Source organism: Cervus canadensis, chromosome 5 (genome assembly GCF_019320065.1).
Source record: "Cervus canadensis isolate Bull #8, Minnesota chromosome 5, ASM1932006v1, whole genome shotgun sequence".
NCBI classification, from domain to species: Eukaryota; Metazoa; Chordata; class Mammalia; order Artiodactyla; family Cervidae; genus Cervus; species Cervus canadensis.
In genome coordinates this window covers 98,246,427-98,262,000 of record NC_057390.1, presented here as the reverse complement: position 1 = coordinate 98,262,000, position 15,574 = coordinate 98,246,427, and the positions used below count along the sequence as shown (strand labels likewise).

The window sequence follows — 15,574 nt, the reverse complement described above, 5'->3', positions numbered from 1 at the left end:
CCCCACGCCCCAAGACCCCGCCCCTCCTCCCTGCCTTCACGCAGAGCCCCTGGGCGAGAGTTTCGCCTTTGTCTCCAACCCTTCCTTCTGCCCGGCTCTGAGCGGGCGCCTTCCTTGGCTGCCCCTCCTGGTGAGGGTCCTGGGTTGGCCAGCCCTGCCCCTGAAACTACCCTGGGGGAGGCGCAGACGGCCCCAAGGTCCCGCTCACAGGCCTCCCCGGCTGGCGGCCCCTCACTCCTTGCCCAGGTCCTCCTGTGCCCCCCCTGCCTTCCCCTCCCTGGACCCTCTTCCCCTCTTTCTGCCCTGGTGCTCTCTTGACCTCTGCAAGCAGCCTCCAGTGGGAGCTCAGAGCTCATCCTGGCCTCTGCTGCCCACTCCTCCCCTTGCCTGTGTTCCCCCCTCCACCTCGTCCAGGAGAAGGACGGCAGGGTGGCAGGGGCAGGTGGTAGGGGGTGGTCCAGGCAGGGCGTTGGGAGCAGACCCCTCCCTGTGGCTCAGCCCCCTGGGGGCAGTGGAGACCCCTGCCTCTGCCATGCCACCTCCCCAGCAGTGGTGAGGCCTCCGGGAGGCTCTGGGCTTCCCTGGGGAGGACCGAGGCCTGGCTGGCTCCAGACAGTGCACGCAGGTTGGGGCAGGAGCTACAGCCACGGGCTCCTCCGGCAGAGGGCACCCAACTGCCTGCTCTGGTCTTGCCAGAATTGAAACCCGGCAAGTCCTCATCTGCTCCGGAACCTGCCATGGCTCCCCACTGCTCCCGTCCGGAGCAAACTCCACAGCGTGCACCTAGCACTTGCGGAGTTCCTGGTGCTGCTGGGCTGGCTGTGAGGCTGCTCTGAGGACCCTGCCCCTCAGGGGCAGCTTGGGGACCAAGCCAGGCTGCTCACACGAAGGGCAGGAGTGGGGGGAGGGCTTCCTGGAGGAGGTGTCCCTGCCACCACGGCTCCCATGCTGCACTGCGGGTTCAGATGCAGTTTGGACAGGACCTGCCATCCCTGTGTCCCTGCAGGAACAGGGACAGCAGGAAGCCAATCATTTGCAGGGGCCAGGCTGCCGGTAACCAGAGCCTCTGGACTCACTGCCCCCCACAGCCTCAAGGAAGGGAATGGAGAAGACAGGAATCTGGCCTCCAGGGCCTTAGCCGGCACTCACCTCCCTCCTGCCCAGGGGCTGCCCATTAACGGGGTAAGCCACCAGGAGTGCCCGTTAGAGCACTTAGTCTCCTGCCTTAGCAGTCTCCTCAGGCAAATGGGAATGACCACGGGGCAGCTGCCCCCTAGGGGCATGTCAAGGAGCAGGAGATGGGGTGGGAGAGTGCGGAGGGCCCAGAGGGCCTGTGGTCAGTGGGGAGGGGCAGGGAGGCTCCCCAGACACCCGTGGTCTGCCATCTGCCAGGCTGAGTCTCTGCCAACGCCTCACCCCAACCCTGACATGGCACCACACCCCAGCCCCCCAGGCTTTGGCCTTGGCTGTCTCCTCTGCCCGGAAGCCCCTGCCCATCTCCCGGTGCTCCGCCTGCAGGGCCAGTGCCCCAGGAAGCATTCCCTCTCCTTGTCCCAGCCCAGCCCGCACAGGTTTTTGTGCCCACGACGTGTGCCCACATTAGGGGGGGTCTGATTCATCTCAGTTTCCCCCGCAGCATCTAGAAGGGCTCCTGGCACAGGGAAGATGCTGGCTAAGAGTTAGTGCTGCAGACTGAGCCTCAGTGTCCTCATCAGTGAAATGGGGGTGTCATGCTCAAGGAGCGGCCGGAGGGGTCAGCAGGACCCTGCCCGGCCCGGAGAACCAGCCTCCTACACCTTTACTCCCATGGGCTCTAGACACCAGCCCCAAGAAGCCTGAGCCCCCAGCCTGTGCCCCAGCTCCCTTCTGCTATGCGGCCGCCCTGGGCCTCACACTGCTTCCCTCTGGAGCGGGACACAGACGCTGGCCCTGCCTCACCCCAAGTGGCTGCTGGGGACCAACATGAATGTAGCCTCCAGCGGGACAGGGCTTGGGCAGGGGTCACCAGGTCCCCACCTCCTTTCTCCCCTCCGATCTCACCTGCAGGCCCACTGTGCTCAGCCTCTCGGAGTAGGAGGGAGCAGGGGTCCCACAGGCGGACGGGAGACACAGCGGGCGGGGCGCTTGGGAGGGGGTCCCCAGGGGAGACCCCGGCCGTCCCTCCCCCCTCAGGGGCTGCAGGCAACGCGGCAGGTGTAGCGGAGCGGAGCCCGTGCGGGATGCGAGCGCAGAGAGCAAAGCCCCTCCCGGCGGCGCCCCGCGCCCCCGCCCTACCTCTGGCCCACGTCGCTGCCCACGGAGCCCCCGCCGCGGGCCGGCAGCAGCGGGCTGAGCCCGTGCGGCTCCTCGGGGGCCGAGGCGCCGGCCGGGGCGCCCCCCGGGCCCGCCTTGCCCTCGGACGGCGAGCGCGGCAGCTTGGCCCGCGCCATCCTGCCGGAGCGCGCGGCGGCGGCGGCGGCGGCGGCGGGAGGCGGGGGCGGAGCGGGCGCTACCATCTCCGCGCGCCGCCCCGCGCTCCCCGCGCCGCCGCCGCAGTGGAACGGCCGAGGGGGGGGGGTGCTGGGATTCTGGGGGGCGGCCGGGCTCCCTCCCGCCGCGACCAGGGGGGTGCCCAGGCTCGGCCCCTTCCCCATTCCCGGAGCGCAGAGGGCGCCCCACGTGGGAGCGGGGGGTCTCGGCGCCCCGGGATGCGAGGGGTCTGCCTTCCCACGGAAGGAGTAGTAATAGTCACGCTAGCCCGCACGGTGCCGGGGGGAGGGGAGGAATAGTAGCGCGGTGGCAGCTGATGGCTCTTGGCCGGTCACCTCCGCAGGTGGGGGCTGCTGGAGGCGGGGACCCCAGGCGGCCTGTGGGTCCTGGGGACCCGGAGCTACGCGCACCTCCTAACTCCCACCCCGGCCGCCCAGGTCGGGTGGGCCCAGCCGCACGTTCGGGGGTGGGGGGACACCGCTGTCTGTCCTCCCTCCCGCAGGCGCTCAGGGGCGGCCCCTGCCCCCCACCTCCTCCCCCAAAGCATCCAGGGAGTCCATGGGGTCCTCCTTCACCTGTACCCGTACTCGAGACTCCATTCGGCGCGGGACATGAGATCCCCGACGTGGAGGAGGCAGCTCAGGGTCCCGGAGCCCGGTCCGCGCCCGACCCCCCCCCCCCAGCCCGGTGAGCTGGGACTGTCTCACGGGAATAGACAGCTTGAGGAAGTGTGCAGATTTCTGTCCGTTTGCAAAGGGGGGAAACCGAGGCGCTGAGGGAGGAAGTGGCTTCCGCCGGAGCCCAGACAGGAAGGCAGGGAGAGGCCTCCCAGCTGACCGAGCCTCTGCTCCCTGTTGCCACATTATGTGGCTTTTCTGCCCAATTCCTTCCATTTTTGCAGACGAGGGAGGCCCCGGACTAGGGGGCGGGGTGGGTAGAGGTGACCTGCCCAGGTGTTGGTGCTGGGAGGACCCAGGCTGTGGGCTGGCTGCCTGGAGCCCAGCTGGGTGCAGGGCACTCAGAGGACAGCTGCGCAGGTTGCCCCCTGGGCTCCAGGCCCTCCCGTCTGGTCCAGAGGCTCCGACTTGGCCAGCTGGCCGGCCTCTATTGCTTCACCCCTCTGTGGCCCAGCAAGCCACCAGGGCCCGGCGCGGACAGAAGGTCTGTGAGAGGGAGGTGGGCCTCCGTACACCCAGCTCCTGGCCTGGCCTCTCGCGAGACAGTGCCGAGTCAGGATGAAGCCACTGGGTGGTCTCAGCAACACTCGACCACCCTCCACGTCCTGTCCCGTCCCCTTGTCCCGAACCTCCCCTGCCAACCCAGGAGGCGGGTGGGGGATAAACTGATGTCAGCCACCCCTTGCCCCTCCTGCGGGGGGGGGTGACATGGGAGCGACTGCAAACAGGGAGGGCCTGAAACACCTCCGGCCTGCTGGGGAGCGAGGCACCGCAGTGCCCGGAAAACAGGGCCAGTGGGACTGCAGGCAGGGGCAGCACCCTCTCGGGCCCCGCCGAGGCCTCTCCGCCTGTGTGTCCGCGTGAGCCAGGCTGGGACCTGGGAGCCTTTGCTGCAGTGCTTGCACCTCGACACACCTCTCCTTCAGAAACAAAACACAAAGAGACTAAAAGAGACTGAAAACAACCGCGTGCATGCTCAGGTGGGGCAAATTATGGACAAAAAGATACAGAAAGACCAAAAACCCAACGGACACATCTGAAGAGCCCAGAGCAAAAACAGGGTGTCAGGAGCAATGCCTCTGTCCTCAGCACCACCAAACAGGGGTTGAGGGGCATCTAAACCATCCCCTCCGGCCCACGTCCTGGACACACGCCTACCCTCACCCCATGTAAGGATCCCCGGGGCGTGCCAAGTCGCTTCGGTCGTGTCCGACTCTGCAACCCCATGGACTGTAGTCTGGCAGGGCCGTCTGTCCGTGGGATTCTCCAGGTAAGAATACTGGAGTGGGTTTGCCATTGCCTTCTCTAGGGGATCTTCCCAGCCCAGGGATCTAACCCAAGTCTCCTAACATCTGCACTGGCAGGCGGGTTCTTTACCACTAGCGCCACCTGGTGAACCCAAATCAGAAGGGAAATGGCTCACGGTGGAGTTACTGAGAGAGGGATGGCCCCCTGGTACAGAGGCCCACGCGGAGCAGAGGGTCCAGGAGCTGAGAGCTATGGGAGACGCACACCCGAAGAACTGCTCATGCCCCAGTAGGGGCCCCAGCCTGTTTGAAGTATTTAAAACAAATTTAGGAAATATTGAGAAATAGAATGATGAAAGGACTGCACACGGAATTCCAGAAAAATAAGGTACCGGTGCACCGCACCCAGCAATCGATCCCTCTAATCTACTGGGCTTAAAGGATGAGCAAAGAATTCTCCAGGCAATAAGAGAGACAGAGCAAATCAGGGGAAGGGAAGGGCACCCTGGCTTCAGGGGCTGGGGGAGGGAGTGGGGAGTGAGTTTAGTGGGGATGCGTTTCAGTTTGGGAAGATTAAAGTGGCTGCCCATTAAGCATAGGCTTAGTGTATTTAAAAACAAAGACTGGAATGAGAGGCAGAGAAGGGACACTGCACAATGATCCAGGGATCCCTGCAAGAAGACTATATAACAATTGTAAATGCATGTGCGCCCAAAGTCTGTGCGGGATCAGTCGTGTCCATGACCCCATGGACTGTAGCCCGTCAGGCTCCTCTGTCCATGGGATTCTCCAGGCAAGAGTACTGGAGTGGGCTGCCATTTCCTCCTCTAGGAGGATCTTCCCTACCCAGGGATCGAACCCGTGTCTCCTCCATTGGCAGGTGGATTCTTTACTGCTGAGTCACCAGGGGAATCCCTAAATCAACTATACTTTAATTAAAAAAATTTTAAAAGAATATACTGTTACAGAACTGTACACTCAAAAATGATTAAGGTGGTGAATTTTATATCATGCGTATTTTTTATTTATTTATGGCTTGCTGGGTCTTCGTCGATGTGCACAGGCTTTCTCTGTACTCTCTAGTTGGAGTGCACAGGCTTTTCATTGTGACGGCTTCTCCTGTTGTGAAGCACGTGTGTTTTACACAATTTTTTAAAAATTGTGAAAAAAAAGAAGCACAAAATCCAGTTGGATGGGCTCCCACCAGCCCAAGAAGGGACAACTGACTATTAGACGGGACGAAGATGGGACTCCCCTGGCAGTCCAGTGGTGAAGACTTCACTTTCCAATGCCAAGGGTGTGGGTTTGATCCCTGGTTGAGGAGCTAGGATCCCGCACGCCTCACAGTCAGAAAACCAAAACCAAACCAGAAAACCCCTCCAAACCAGAAGGGAGGAAGATGAGCACTCGGTGTACGGGTCCCCTCGTTTCTGTAACAAGGACTACAAATACAGTGGCTTAAAACTTATCGTCTTCAACAGTTCTGGAATTCTGGGTCCTAAAGTCTACATGTGGGCAGGCCGGTCCCCTCTGAAGACTCTGGGGAGATGCTTCTGTGTCTTTTCCAGCTTCTAGAGGCCCCCTGCATCCCCTGTCCGGGGCCCCGTCCTCACGTGGCTCTGGCCCCTGCCTCATCCTTCCGTCTCCCTCTTTGACTCTGGCCTTCCACCTCCCTCTTCTGAAAAGCCCTGTGACCCCATGGGGTCCCCCAGGTGACCCAGGATTACCAGCTCATCTCAAGATTCTTAACTTTGGACTTCCACAGGTTTGGAGTCCAGGGGTTGGGATTCCAACTGCCAATGCAGGGGACACGGGTTCAATCCCTGGTCCAGGGAGATTCCACACGCCGTGGAGCAACTAAGCCCGTGCATCCCAAGTACTGAGCCTGTGCTCGAAAGCCCGTGCTTTGCAGCGAGAGGCCACCGGAATGAGAAGCCCCCGCCCGCTGAACTCGAGAAAGCCCGTGTGCAGCAACCAAGACCCAGTGCAGCCAAAAGTAAATAAAACACATAAGTAATCATTTTAAAATGTTAACCTCTTTCTTCTAAGGTAAGTACTTTTTTTTTTTTAAGATCCTTAACTTCAGCATATCTGCAAAGCCCTTCTTGTCACTTAAGAAACTCAAAGGTCACATCCAGGAGCAGGAATCCAGAAAAAACACCCTCAGTTGTCATCCTGTGAAGCTGCTATAATACACTTTGAAAACTAGTAATTAAAGGGAAAGGACTGAGCGTGTTTTCCTGCTTTTTTCCAGCAGGAATTGTGTTTCAGGGCTTACAACCAGCTCCCATTGATGCGGGAAAACCACCAGTTAAAGAAGCATGTGGCTTATACTCAAGGAGGGTGGAGCAGAACGGGAAAGGAGCTTGGCCACGCCTCCATGGAACGTGGGACTCAGGGAGGCTGTCCCGGGGGGCTGCCCCTCCTCAGCTGCAATGTAGAGGGGGAACGCCTGGCCACACGGTGACGGGTCACTGTGCCTAACTGCCCAGTGCAAGGGCTGGGCTGTCGTCACTAGCCAGAGTGTCCATCTGGCCATCTCTAACGGAGGGACAACCAGGACACGGCAATGTCAGGACCACAGTGGGACTTAAAACCTTTTGCCTAAAACATCCGAGTTCCACCCACCAGGCCTTCAGAACCAACATCCGGTTTATGAGAAATACTGGGGGTGGAGCAACACGCTGAACAACCCACCAAGAGGCAGCCAGACACACAGACAGCAGAACCTTCTGCAGGACGAGAGGCCTGGCGTATCGGCCACCTGTGCTGTGTGACTAATCACCACTGACTTCGCAGCTTAAAGCAACACATTTATTCTCTCTCGCCATCTATTAGAAGGCTGGGCATGGCTTAGCTTGGTGTCCTGCTTAGGGTTCCATGTGCCTGAAATCAGCATCACCAAGGCTGGACTTTCACCTGGAGTCCTGGGGAAAATCCACCTCCAGGCTCATCCAGTTGGTGGCATTAATTTCCTGGTGGTTGTAGGACTGAGTTTCCCTTTTCCTGTTGTCTGTTGGTGGCTTAGCTCCTAAAGGCTGCCCTCATCCCTTGGCCCCTCCATCTTTAAAGCTGGCAATCATGGGTCCATAACCCTGTGCCTCAAAACTTTTCTTCCACTTCTAGCCAGAGAAAACACCCTGCTTTCAAAGTCCCACTGTGCTTAGAAAGGGCCCACCCTCCTGTTCATTACTTCAGCCAACTGATCAGTAACCTTACTTATAATGCAAAATTGCTACGGGTATGAGCTTCCGGGATAAATACCAACAACCTCAGATATGCAGATGATACCACTCTAATGGCAGAAAGTGAAGAGGAACTAAAGAGCGTCTTGATGAGGGTGAAAAAGGAGAGGGAAAAGGCTGGCTTAAAACTCAGCATTCAAAAAAATAAGATCATGGCATCCAGTCCCATCACTTCATGGCAAATAGATGGAGTAAAAGTAAAAGCAGTCACAGATTTTATTTTTTTGGGCTCCAAAATCACTATGGACAGTGACTGCAGCCATAAAATTAAAAGACGCTTGCTCCTTGGAAGGAAAGCTATGACAAACATAAACAGTATATTAAAAAGCAGAGACATCACTTTGCTGACAAAGGTCTGTATAGTGAAAGCTATGGTTTTTCCAGAAGTCATGTATGGATGTGTGAGTTGGACCATACAGAAGGCTGAGGGCCAAAGAATTGATGCTTTCAAATTGTGGTACTGGAGGAGACTCTTGAGAGTCCCTTGGACTGCAAGAATATCAAACCAGTCCATCCTAAAGGAAATCAACCCTGAATATTCATTGGAAGGACTAATGGTGAAGCTCCAATACTCTGGCCACCTGATGTGAAGAGCTGACTCATTGGAAGAGACCCTGATGCTGGGAAAGATTGAAGGAAATGGAGAAGGGGGTGGCAGAGGATGAGATGGTTGGATGGTATCACCAACTCAATGGACATGAATTTGAGCAAACTCTGGGACACAGTGAAGGACAGGGAAGCCTGGTGCACTGCAGTCCATGGGGTCACAAAGAGTCAGTGAGCAACAGAACTGCAACATGAGCTTCCTAGGGCTGAGTGGCACAGTCTGGATGGCGTGAACAACAGAAATTCGTTCTCTCCCAGTTCTGGAGGCCGAGATCAAGGGGTCAGCAGGGCCTGCTTCTTCTGAGGCCACGAGGGAGGTTCTTTCCAGGTCTGTCTCCAAATTTACCTTTTTAAAAAGGACATCAGTGGGACCTTCCCTGGTGGTCCAGTGGCTAAGACTCTGAACTCCCAATGCAGGGGCCCTGGGTTCGATCCCTGGTCAGGGAATTAGACCCCACATGCTGCAACTAAATACCCCATGTGCTGCAAGGAAGACAGATCCTGTGTGCCACAACTAAGACCCAGCTCAGCCAAATAAACAAAAAAGACACTAATCATGTTGGATTAGGGCCCACCCTAATGGCCTCCTGCTCATGGAATTATTTGCAAAGATCCTACTTCCAAATAAGGCGACATCTCACCATCCTCAGGGGCTTGGGGATTAGGGCTGGGGACCTGGGCGGGCATACCTGGTAGGAGCCAGTCTGGATTAAAAGGAGTTAGCAAAAACCCTAATAACCAGATGCAACACAATATTCCTGGATGAAGCAAACCAGCTGTGAAGGTCAGGTTGGGGCCACGAGGGCAGTGTCCTCCCCAAGCCAGGTATGTGCTGCCCCCTCCCTGGACTCTGCCGTGGCTGCAGATTCAGAGCTGGGAGCCTTCTCCCCTCCCCACAGCCCTCTGATCAACCCACGGGTACCACCTGGGGGTCCCTGACTTCTCAGCCCTCTCCTGCTGCCCCCTCTCCAGCCCAGACATGAGTCTCCGAAGTTAAAGTGAAGTGTTGGTCGTTCAGGCGTATCTGACTCTTTGTGACCCCATGGACTGTAACCTACCAGGTTCCTCTGTCCACGGGATTCTCCAGGCAAGAATACTGGAATGGGTGGCCATTCCCTTCTCCAGAGTATCTTCCCAACCCGGGGATTGAACCTGCGTCTCCTGCATTGCAGGCAGATTCTTTACTGTCTTAGCCACCAGGTAAGCCCTGGTCTCGGGAGATGCCCCATAAATGCCACATGAGATCTGTGCTTCCCAAAGGAGTCTCCCTTCCTGACAGTGGCCTGGGGACTGGCCTGGCCACTGGGCTGGCGGGGCGGGGGGGTGGGAAAGGCTTCCCCAGACTGCTCAGCAGGTGGTGAGCTGTCCTCGAGAAAAATGAGGTGACTTCTCTCTGACGTTCACTGTCCCCCAAATGACTGAGATTTCCTGGTGTGTGTGTGTCCTGGGGCAGCTGGAACCAGGGACCACGAATGAGAGACTCAACACAGAAATTTGTTCTCACACCGTCCTGGAGCCCAGAGGTCCAAAGTCAGCATCACTGGGCTGAAATCCAGCTGTCACAGGGCCATGCTCCCTGCAGAGGCTCCAGGGGAGGCGCTTCCTGCCTCCTCTAGTTCCTGGAGGCCCCGGGTGGCTCTGGCTTGTGGCCATCACCTGCCTCTGCTCCACTCTCGCGTAGCTTCTCCTGTGTGTGTCTCTTCTTATAAGGACTCCAGTCAGTGGATGTAGGGCCCACCCTAAATCTGAGACCACCCCATCTCAAGATCTTTACCTTAATTACAGCCACAAAGATGCTACTTCCAAATAAGGCCACATTCCCAGGTGCCAGTGGACATGAACTTGGGGGACACCGTTCAGAGCACTGTAGGCCCTCTCCTGAGATTCCTCCTCTCAGCTAGAGACTTTGAGCTGGCCTTCTACCTGCAGGATCAGCCTCCACTCACCAGGGGCCTGCACCCCGTGGGTGTTGGGGAGGTGAGAGAGGCAGGCTTTCCCTCCATGGATCCTCAGATGCCCAAGGGCTCAAGGAATTTGAGATCGAGGCATAGCTTAACCCCCAGAAAGGGTACTGGCCATCTCTTTCATAGTGTCCACTCTGTTCCCCAACCCTGCTGTGGATGGAATGTGTGTGTCCCCCCCACAAACTCACACTGAAGCCCCAACCCCCAGAGTGATGGCATTCAGAGGTGATGAGAGTTATTAATAGATGAGGTCCTGAGGGTGGGGCCCCAAGATGGGGTTAGTGCCCTCATGAGAGAACTTGCTCACTCTCTGTCTCTCATGAGGATGGGCAGGAAGGTACCTGAACATCAGGAAGAGGCCCCATCAGGACACCCCCCCCACCACCTCCCCAGGTTGGCATATGATCTCAGGCTTCCAGCTGCAGAACTGTGAGCAGTAACCGTCCGCTGGTCCCTGGAGGATGCTGGCTGTCCTCTCGCTGGGCATCTGTGTCCTGCTTTGCACTAATTGGCAGGAATTTAATTTTGAGCCATGCACACAAGTCCCCAGGATGCAGGATTAGAGGCAAAGAGATGCTCTGGGATGTGCAAGGCCAGAGGGTGGGATGTGGACAAGGCTCCTGGGGACACCTGATTTGTCATCTCAAGAGTCTCTCTTCCCCAGGGTCCCCGGGGCGTGGGCAAGGGGAGGCCGGGCCCCACCTCACTGCAGAACTGCTGACACCTTCATTGATGTTCTCCTAATCCCAGATCACCGAGAGCATGCCCGTTTTACAAGTGGAGACTCGGGTCCAGGAGCCCTGCTGAATGCCCTCAGCACCCATGGCTGGGTGAGATGATCACACTGCTGCTCACATGTATGTGTGTTCCCCGTCATCCTCCCGTGTTCCTTTCTCCTCCATCTCCTCACTGCCCATCCTGCCCACTCCTGGCCTCCCAGGTCTGGGGGTGACCCAAGCTCCCCACCCCCACCTACAGGGAGGGACTCGGGGTAGGAGGGAAGCGTGCCCCGCCCCTGGGAGCTCCGGCCGCCTCCCTGTCCACCTCCGAGGACCCTGATCCCTGGCGCGGACCCCAGATGACCATGGGGCACAGAATCAGACCTGGCCCTAGTCCCCCGGTGGAGTGGGGGAGATGCAAGCAAATGAGCCCCGGACCCAGAAAACGCTGGAAAAATCAGGATACTGCCTCGGGACACAGCACACAGGCTCAGTCAGGACCCGGCACCACCCGGGCCTGTCCTTGATCTAATCACGCAGAGGAAAAGTGAGTCCCAGAGAGACAGGGACATCGAGGGAGCAGCCTGGTGGCATCCAGGGTGAGCTCCCAGTGTCCATGAGCCCAGCGCCCTCGCCAGTGTTCCATTAACGGTTGAAGGACCCTTGGCCTTGGGTGGGAAAGACCTGAGTGGGCACAGGCATTTCAGGCCTGGGCGTGGGGGGAAGTTGGGAGTGTTGGGGCCTGTTGGAGAGGCTGCCATGAGGGTGGCAGCTGTCCCGGGAGCTGGAGCAGCGCCCCAGGGGTGACCAACTTAGGCAGGGAGCGGGTCAGGCCTTGGGCCTTAACGCCCAGGGGGCTGCTCTGGGCTGGGGAGGGGCTGTGGTGGGGAGGTGGGGGTTTTGGTTTTAGATCTACACCCTGGGGTTCTGGACGTGTCTCCACTAGCACCGCCAGTCCTGTTGCGCATGGAGCTGAAGGTGCCAGGGGACCCCCAACCTGCCTGTCCCCACCAGCCTGGGTCACAGCCATTTCCCAGGCCAGCTGTGTCCTCTGAGGCCTTTGGGTCTGTGATGAACATGAGGCCCTGGCGAGGGCAGGGCAAGGCCAGGGTGGGGCTGGGATCCCACTTCACTCCATCCTGATCACAGCTGAGCGGAAGGAGGGCTCGGGGAGTTTAACCCCAGGAGCCCGAGCTCAGCCCCGAGCAGGGAGAGCCCTGGGGCCCTGGGCAGCTGGGTGGCTGCTCCAAAGCCAGCCTGCTTCAGCCTGGCCAGCACGTGGGTGGTCACCCTGCGTGGTGACAGCACCCTCCTGGTGCAAGGCTCGGGCCCAGGGGGACTGTGGGCCGCAGGCCCTGGTCCTCACCCGGGTCAGGCCCAGCCATGACTCCCTCCTCCCCTTCCTCTCCGTGACCCCTCCAGTTCTCCACCCCAGGGGCCAGAGGCTGCACGGGCAGGTCACGGGACGCTCAGAGGTCAACATCGTCCCCCGTGGCCCCCACCTCCTCCCTAGCAGTGAGACGCCTACAAGTGGGTCCTCGGGAAGGTCCTGGGCCCTGCAGGAGCCAGCGGGGAATGCTGTCCTTCCCCTCTGAAAGGGCTTCCCCGATGGCTCAGAGGGTAAAGAATCCACCTGCAACTCAGGAGACCCGAGTCTGGGTTTGGAAGATCCCCTGGAGAAGGGAATGGCAACCCACTCCAATATTCTCGCCTGGAGAATCCCCATGGACAGAGGAGCCTGGCGGGCTGCAGTCCATGGGGTCACAAAGAGTCGGATACAACTGAGCGACTTAAGCCCCGCACCCCCTCGATCGTGCTGCCCCCAGGCCACCCCCACCTCCACCCTCTCCCGGGAGCCACTGGGGTGGGGGCCACACCTCCTCTCTGGACCTGGGTGCTCTCTCGGGACACCAAGTTGAATTAGCTCCAGGCGCTGGGCTGGTGGGCGGCTGTGTGCCCAGCTGTGACTTTCTGGGCCTCGCACTCCTGGCCTCCTGGGCAGAGTCCACCATCTGGTGTCCTAAACACAGGGCCTGTTCCCGAATCCTTGGACTGCCCTAGGCACCCACCCCCGGGGAATGCCCCACCCAGAAAGGCTCCGGCTGTGACACAGGCCCGCCTGGAAGGCTCTTAGGGGTCTTCCAGGCTCCAGGATCCCCGGGACCCCAGGTGGACCTTGTGGGATATGGGGCGAGGGGAGAGCCTGGGGCAGGCAGCCCTTGGCTTCACTGAATCCCCTGTCAAAGCCCAGCCCTTGCATCTCTCCTGAGGAACCTGGGGTCCGGTGGGGTCCTGTCCAGGCCCTCAAGGCAGGGGCTATCCCATGGTCCCCAGAGCACCCCTGAAGGACAGATGGCGGTGCCCCAACCCCTCCCAAAGCTGCCGGTGCAGAAACTAGCTGTGTGGCTTTGGGGAGCCTACGGCCGGCCCAGCCCAGACTCCCGGCTAACTGTCCTGGGGGGTCTCAGAGAGCCCAGGTGGGGCTGGGGCATCCTGGAGAAGCAGAGCACCTGGGAAAGCTCCCTCCCAAGGAAAGCTGTGGGGGGGCAGGCTGTTCCTATCTGCAGGCTGGGGCTGATTCGGAGCGGGGAAGCAGGCAGGATAGGGGAGGGCTGATGGGGGAGGGCCGATGGGAGGTGGGAGTGGCGGACAGGACACACGTGGCCGTGACCAGGACACGGGGCGGGGGGCAGACCCAGGCAGAGCCAAATGGTGCAGGCGAAGGTGCCCGCCCCGCACTTCAGCACCTAAGGCTGCTTCTAAAGCTCCCCCACCCCCACCCCGGTCAGGCCTGGTTCAGCCTGCAGCCCCGTTGGAGACTGCTGTTTTAGCAACTGCAGGTGAGGGCTCGAAGGGCGGGCTGCTCCTTGAGACCCCCGTCCCCACCTTGACTCCCCTGCATGGGGCTTCCCAGGTGGCGCTAGTGGTAAAGAACCCACCTGCCAATGTAGGAGACGTTAAGAGATGCGGATTTGATTTCTGGGTTGGGAAGATGCCCTGGAGAAGGAAATGGCCACCCACTCCAGTACTCTTGCCTGGAGAATCCCATGGGCAGAGGAGCCTGGCGGGCTACAGTTCATGGGGTCGCAGAGAGTCAGACACGGCTGAAGCAACTTAGCACATGGAGGCCTGGCAGGCCTTCCCTCCCCCGGAGGGGCCTGGCTTTGCCCCTCAGCCCCCCCGGAGCCCGGGGCTGCGGGTCCACTTCTGCTCAGCTGAGGGGGAGGCGCGGAGGGGGCGCACCTCCCGCAGAGACCCCAACTCTGAGCCCCGCCTGCCCCTCCCTGCAGCCAGCCTGGGGGCCACGGCTGCCCACGAGGGCCCCTTCAGGGTGGGGCGGGGGTCTGTCCTCAGGTGTCCCCCAGGCTCCCCGCAGGGCGGGCCTGTCTCTAGCGTGCCCCGGCTAGTTGTGTGAAACAGCAGAGTGTTGCTCAACCTCACAGGGACGATCAGGCTGTTGTCGGGGGAGCTTAGGGAAATGGGACAGGCCCTTCCGGGCAGTGCTCTGACCCCTTGAGGCCCGGCCTCCTCACCTCCCTGCAGGAGGCCGGCACCCGCCCCGGGAGAGGTGCACATCCCCCCCAGCCACCCCCCACTAGATGTCTGGGAGCAAGGGGAACGTGGACCCCGACAGAACCTCCCGCGGTGGTGACGGGTCCCTGCAGGCCAGGCCGGATCCCGGCTGGACAGGCAGCTGGTGATGGCACGCAGACCACGTGCCCACCGGCCGCCCCTGCTCAGCTGCGGTTATGCCCACCCCAGCCCTTTGCGGATCCTGCCGCTTGTTGGAGATGAGCCTGCGGTGTGACAGCCCTGTTTCCTGCACTGCAGGGCATAGAGGGGCCCCTGCCCCCCACAGGGCATCTCCCGGAGCTGGGGGAGGGCGCTGATGCCGTGCGTCCACGCTACAGACCAGGACGGGGAGGAACACGGACAGTGACCCCGTCTGAAAGGCGCTTTTCCAGTCTGCTCCCTGCTGCCCCTTCCGGGCCAGGCTGTCCTTAGCCCTTGAGGAGGAGGGACAGGGGTGGGGCTGGGAGGGCTGGGAAGGCTCACCACCTGGCCAGGCCTGCAGGCCCTGAGCCGAGCAGCAGGCCCTCAGACCCCCGAGTCCGTCCCCCAGGACCAGGTGCCCCAGGTGCTCTGGAGGGGCTGCTGCAGGTGGGGAGGGGCCCCCTGGAGCTGCCCCGTGGCTCCTGGGATGAAGGCGCAGTGAGCTGTCCCGGGACAGGGCAGGGAGCCCCAAGCCCCAGGCCTTGGAGGGTCCAGGTGTCCTTCTGCCCAGAGCCCTGCTCCCTAGGAGCCCCGAGATCTGGCTTAGAGGCTGTGAGGAGGGTCCCCTGGGAACCTAGCTGCCCCCAGAAGGCGCACCAGTCCTGGCTCTGCTCGCCTCCTTGGTTGCCCCTCCCCACCAGGAGAGGCGGGGGGGCCACGGGGATGCGGCCTCCTGCACCCACGTGGGCCGAGCCCCTCCTCCCTGCCAAGGCCGCAGCTTGTGAGGCCCTGGTGACTCACGGCTGTGGCTTTATTCCCCTGGAGAACAGGAAGCCCACAGCCCTGCCCGCCCACTCACAGCCTGCCAGGAGTCGGGCAGCAGCGCCCCCATTCAGCCCGCAGAGGCCGCCCCAGGGCGAGTGAGCAGGGCCT

General features: G+C 60.4%; 1 protein-coding gene across 12 annotated transcripts in view; it reads right to left on the bottom strand.

The window, feature by feature from the left end:
* The window catches only part of KCNT1 (potassium sodium-activated channel subfamily T member 1), a 68,345-nt gene that overhangs the window by 38,522 nt on the left and 14,249 nt on the right, over nucleotides 1–15,574 (bottom strand). For 3 of the 12 annotated variants that reach the window (XM_043469985.1, XM_043469986.1, XM_043469987.1), the window contains exon 1: nucleotides 2,275–2,437. The exons of 7 other annotated variants lie outside the window; for them this stretch is intronic. In XM_043469985.1, coding sequence (XP_043325920.1) covers nucleotides 2,275–2,429 — 155 coding nt within the window. In that variant the 5' untranslated portion in view covers nucleotides 2,430–2,437. Of the gene's footprint in view, nucleotides 1–2,274; nucleotides 2,438–3,044; nucleotides 3,218–15,574 lie in introns of those variants that run through there. 2 more of the 12 variants (XM_043469990.1, XM_043469991.1) reach the window with 2 other exon arrangements.